General features: G+C 41.7%; 1 protein-coding gene across 1 annotated transcript; it reads left to right on the forward strand.

The window, feature by feature from the left end:
• Positions 1–570: 570 nt before the first annotated feature.
• LOC145996726 (zinc finger MYM-type protein 1-like) lies at positions 571–1,776 on the forward strand. The gene has a single exon (XM_083133252.1). It carries the CDS (start codon positions 571–573, stop codon positions 1,774–1,776), a length of 1,206 nt encoding a protein of 401 aa, XP_082989378.1.
• The last annotated feature ends 4,098 nt before the right edge of the window (positions 1,777–5,874 follow it).

The following is a 5,874-nucleotide window of genomic DNA, read 5'->3' on the forward strand; positions in this document are numbered from 1 at the left end:
AAATGTATTGTAGGTGTATTTATGGGGCAAGCCTCGATTCTTCTCGGAAATATATCACAAAATATTGCGATTTAATTTTTGGTAAAGTAGCAGGAATCAGGGCAAGCATCACCCTAATAACTCAGAAAATTGTAATGTGTATATCATGTGTAAGAAATTACGGCACAGCATGTCACCCCAGCAACTGATAGGTAACGATGCTCATGATTAACCAGTGATTAGGTATTATTTAGCATATACTGTATTTTTGTTATTTAAGTCGCTTTTCTTCCTTTTTTGGTTAATCGTGACGATGAGGATGAACAATGATCAGATAAAATTGATGAAAGGATACTTATAAAGAACACGCATGTCCAGGTGGTACAGTAAAGGGGGAGGGGGAGTAATAAGATGCTGGAGAAACAACATTATGACCCTCTTCTTTGCAGACTTCAATGGAAACGGGAGACGTATTGGAACAACAGATTCGTGCGTCAGAAGCCGAAATTCACACACGTCGCAAATACTTGCACCGCGTGGTTTTTGTTGTTCTTCTGCTGGGGAGACAGGGTTTAGCTTTTAGAGGCAACAATGAACATGAAGATAGGGAATTTTTTGGAAATATTCAACCTGTTGCAGGAGTACGATCCATTTCTTAAAGACTTCAAGGCTCCTGGGAATGCCTCCTATATGTCGCCGGAGTCGCAGAATCAACTGATAGTATGTTGTGGTGAAGAAATTAAGAATGTTATTGTGCAGGAAATGAACGCAGCAGGAAAATACAGCATTATAGCTGACGAAACTCGTGACATCAGTGTGAGCGAGCAACTCAGCGTATGTGTGCGTTATGTGAACAATTCTAAACCCGTTGAACATTTTTTGGCATTTGTAAAACTCAAAGACTTAAATGCAAAATCGATAGTACAGGCAATGAACGAAGTTTTAAAATCATCAGGAGTGAAACCAGAAGTAGTGTGTGTTGGACAATCTTACGATGGAGCCAATGTCATGCGTGGTCACGTAGGTGGTGTCCAAAAAATGTTTAGAGAATTGGATCCTCTTGCAATTTATGTGCATTGTTATGCACACCAGTTGAACCTAATAATAGTGCATGTTTGTTCATCTGAGGAGGCGAAAAAATTCTTTGATTTTTTACAATCACTCCACAATTATTTTGGTTCAGTGTTGCCACATGGACGCCTTCAAGACATTCAGAAAGCTCTAGACATTGAACCTTCGACCATACCTGGCCTGTCTGCAACACGGTGGGCATCACACAGCCGTGCTGTGGATGCTGTTGCTAAAAACTATAAGGTAATTTGCTTAGCTTTGGAGGAAGAGCACGGACAAACATCTGCTGAAGGACTTCTGAAGAGCCTTAAGTCCATTTTCAACGTAGCATTCTTGTTTGTATTCCAGCACATATTAGGAATTACAAGAGGATTAAACGACTTTCTGCAAGGAGAAGATGTAACTCTGGCAGATGCGCATGCATTTATTTCGTCTGTTCAGAAGACACTCCAAGATTTAACAAACGAAGAAAAGTCACGTGACATGTTTAATAGGATAATGAAATTTGCTGAAGATAATGAAGTTCAGGTTCCTCAGCGAGGTACCAGGAAAGAGAGTTCTTCAGCCAACTCCCAGCTTTCAAATTTTTTCATCACCTCAAGTATCCAGAAGAAAGTCGGAATGCATTTTGATGAAGTATTTTTCCGTCGAAGAGTGCTCTTTCCTGTATGGACGATATACCAAATGAATTCAATAGACGCTTCTCGGATGAGAGTAAATGTGTAGTTGCTGGAGTGCAAGCCTGCCATCCCCAATCTTCCAACTTCTTAGATAGAGGCACGCTTGAAGCCTTCGCACAGAAGTTTGATATCAAATATAACCAACATGAGACTGAGGTACTACAAAATATGTTCGTAATATAAAACATACAACCACACTAAACAGCATTTCTGACCTGCATTCAGCTTTGCCGGAAACAATTTTTCCAATTACAGCAGAGCTGTTACAAGTAGCATTAACGTTACCAGTATCATCTTGTGCGTGTGAACGATCTTTTAGCGTGCACAAGAGATTAAAATCTTACCTCAGAAACAAATCAAACCAAGAGAGAACATCTGCTTTGGCAACCATAAACATAGAACAAGAAATTTCAACGTCATTAAATGTTGATCGTGTCATAGACTCGTTTGCATTACAAACGAAGCGACGTCATTCTTTGATAGTTCCAAGAATGTAACTTCCGGTAATGGCCTCGGTCTCAAGATTAGCAATTGCTACGTAAGTAAGCACGAACACAAATGTGTCAACAGTCCACAGCTGCGACTCCTGTATATAGTTTAAAACTGTGTTTACAAACTTCGTTGTACTGATTTTTGCATGTCTCAGCAGAGAGGAATTTTCAAAAACATGTCTCCTCTGAAAGTGCTAAGCAGATTTCGTAAATTCTGAAAAATGAATATGTGTAAGATTTCATCTGTAGGTTTGTTTGTTTGATTTGTTGTCTTCACTTTATGCACAGAAAGGCTAATCAGGACTAGACCTACAGTTTAAAGTGGGATCCGAACCACTGTGCCATTATCTCCACCGGATATCGAACCCCTTGATTACAAGGCGACGACCTTACCACTACACCATCGGCGAGGCCCTTTCACCTGTAGGTTTGGAAGAATCCTCATGATGGTTGCATTTGTAGCTGTGTTGAAAATAAATGTAGTAGTTTTGTCTTTCCGGAAACTTAATATCAAATATCTTGACAGACAATAATGCAATCCACAGGAGGATTCTCCAGAATAGCTAAATAGGAAAAATCCTGCACAGAATAATTTATCAGATGTGAAGAAATCAGCTTAACACTTCCACAGTAGTTTCGATAAAAAAGAAGTTGTCATTGAGACAGGCAGAAAGTAAAATACATTAAGAAAACTGGAAAGTAATAGTTTAATAGTAGTACTTTCATAAATTGATTTGCTTCCTGAAAATTCTTGAACTCTAATGTTTATTTGACCTCCAGTATTCACATATATATTATATACACTTCGTAGTAGTTTTATATACCAATGCACTATATATGTAGCAATATTATAATGTAATATAATGTACATATAAAACATTATATATATATATATATACAGCGTGAGGCACCTAAAAGTACCACCTGAAATAGCGAAGAAACCAGAAACAGTAGTGATGTGAGGTTTGCGGGAAACAATAATATCAAATGGGGCTTGTAAATCGGAGGTATGGGGTGGGTCGAAAAATATCGACAAATGGGTCATCTGGAGCAAAGTCATCTTTTTTTAAATGGAACGATATACAATAACATGCATAATATAAAAGAGCACACGCAGAGAAACACAACGCCGTTGGTCTCATGCATCTACTGCACATAGGAACGAAGATATGGCCATGTGAAAATATGTAAACAAACTAACAAGTGGCCCACTTGACCGTCAGTACCACGGCATGTAAGACTTCTCAGGTGCCTGACAGAACTGCCTTTACGCAGAGCAAGTTTTGATAGCAGGTCCACGAGATCGTAGCAAGCAGTCGTAGTGGTAAGAGCGAAGATTAATTGTGTTCACAAACATAGAAAAAGCGAACATGATCCTGATTTATGGAGAATGCCGAAAGAATGCCTCAGAAGCCTACCGTGTGTACGCAGAGAGATATCCGGACAGACGACAGCCATCTCGACGTCTGTTTGGTAAGTTATTTATTAAATTAAGAGACACCGGACGTGTAACACCACGAGCACGTGTGCGGAACAAGCCAACTACAGGTGAGGCAGGTGCAACAAATGTTCTCGCCGCTGTTGCTGTGAATCCGCACGTTAGCTCCCGTGAAATTGCCAGGGATGCTGGGATGAGTCAGCGAAGTGTATTGCGTATTCTGCACACACACAAGTTTCACCCATATCATATCTCCCTCCATCAGGAACTTCACGGGAATGATTTTGTGGACCGAGTTCGGTTTTGCACATGGTTGTTACGACACGACACACCCGATTTGTCACGTATCCTCTTCACTGACGAGGCAACTTTTACCAATCATGGAAATGTCAACCTAAGGAATCTTCAATGTGTGTCGCTGACAAATCCACATTGGCTTCGCCAAGTGGAACGCCAGCGCCCATGGAGTGTGAACGTGTGGTGTGGTATAGTGGGTGAACATCTCATTGGCCCTTTTTTTATACAAGGGACACTGAATGCTGACCGATACATACAGTTCTTACAACATGAACTGCCTGTACTATTGGAGGACATACCACTTCAGACAAGGAGGGACATGTGGTACCAACATGACGGGTGCCCAGCTCACAGTGCAAGACGCGCTACAGCATGTGTGGAAAATACATTTCCAAATCGTTGAATTGGACGTGGAAGGCCTGTCAAATGGCCGGCTCGTTCCCCAGATTTGACACCGTTAGACTTTTTCCTGTGGGGAAGGCTGAAGGACATTGTCTACCGGGATGTGCCAACAACTCCAGAGGATATGCAACACCGCATTACTGCGGCCTGTAGGGACATTCCCTACGAGATGCTACATTCTGTGCAACGATCTTTGCGTGGGCGCCTCGTTGCCTGTATCGCAGCTGACGGCCACCACTTTGAACACACACTTTGACAGGTTTTCGCTTCTTAAGCAGTGGTTCTTCGACATACTGTCATGGTCATTTTCATTATGCTGTAACACTGTCAAATACATGGTGCTGACGATGTCTACTGTATTTTTTCTTCCTTTAACACGTTCTGTCTTCATCTTGTCCAATGGCTTCCGACATCTCATACTTGTACATGCCGTGGTACTGACGGTCAAGTGGGCCACTTGTTAGTTTTTTTACATATTTTCACCTGGCCATATCTTTGTTCCTATGTGCAGTAGATGCATGAGACCAACGGCGTTGTGTTTCCCTGCGTGTGCTCTTTTATATTATGCATGTTATTGTATATCGTTCCATTTAAAAAAAGATGACTTTCCTCCAGATGCCCCATTTGTCGATATTTTTCGACCCACCCCATACCTCCGATTTACGAGCCACATTTGATATTATTGTTTCCTGCAAACCTCACATCGCTACTGTTTCTGGTTTCTTTGCTATTTCAGGTGGTACTTTTAGGTGCCTCACGCTGTATATATATATATATGTGTGTGTGTGTGTGTGTGTGTGTGTGTGTGTGTGTGTGTGCGTGTGCGTGTGTGTGTATGTGTGCATCACACAGAGTTGTCTAACTTTACTGTCTGGTAATATTTGCATAGGAACAAATTTTAGATTTGGCCCCCCCGAACTGATCAACCTAGCTACGTCCCTGAGTACCTTGTTCAAAGGAGCTTTCCTCCCCGCAGAGCCTGTCCAGATTGTTTTGGCGCGCAAACAGTTGATTACAGAGCCCATTCACGCATATGTTATAGCTAAGAAGGCATTGGTCCAACAGTATTTCCCAAACGCCACTGAAGAACACACTTTATCCTATACAATCACGGGACTGCGAGCTAAATACATTGGTTGCTTAACTAACAAACACTTTGCCAAAACAGAGGAATTAATAGCCCACCTACAAAATTTTGAACGCCAACAATTAGATTAATTCCCGCATGATGGAGGAGAAGTATGAAATTGATCAGGCTATAGCGCAAGCAAGCTTGCATCAGACATTGACCTCCGGGCCACTTCCCAGCTGCTCTTATGCAAAAGTTTCCTCCCCCCAAGTAATACGCCAACTCCGGCTCAGCAATTTGTAGCGTACAACCAGAATTCAACTCTTCCCACACCCCGCTTATCAAGTCCAAGGTCTGCAATCAACTCCTGTCTTTCCCTCGCAGACAGTTCATCAAGGACAAAATTTCTCCTCTCAATTATCCGTTCCATAGGCTGTTACGGCTTCC

Source organism: Lepisma saccharinum, chromosome 13 (assembly GCF_977018435.1).
Source record: "Lepisma saccharinum chromosome 13, izLepSacc3.1, whole genome shotgun sequence".
Taxonomy (NCBI): Eukaryota; Metazoa; Arthropoda; class Insecta; order Zygentoma; family Lepismatidae; genus Lepisma; species Lepisma saccharinum.

Bases quoted from the DNA above. Each gene is read 5' to 3' on its own strand.
- LOC145996726 (XM_083133252.1), top strand. From the start codon at position 571: ATGAACATGAAGATAGGGAATTTTTTGGAAATATTCAACCTGTTGCAG.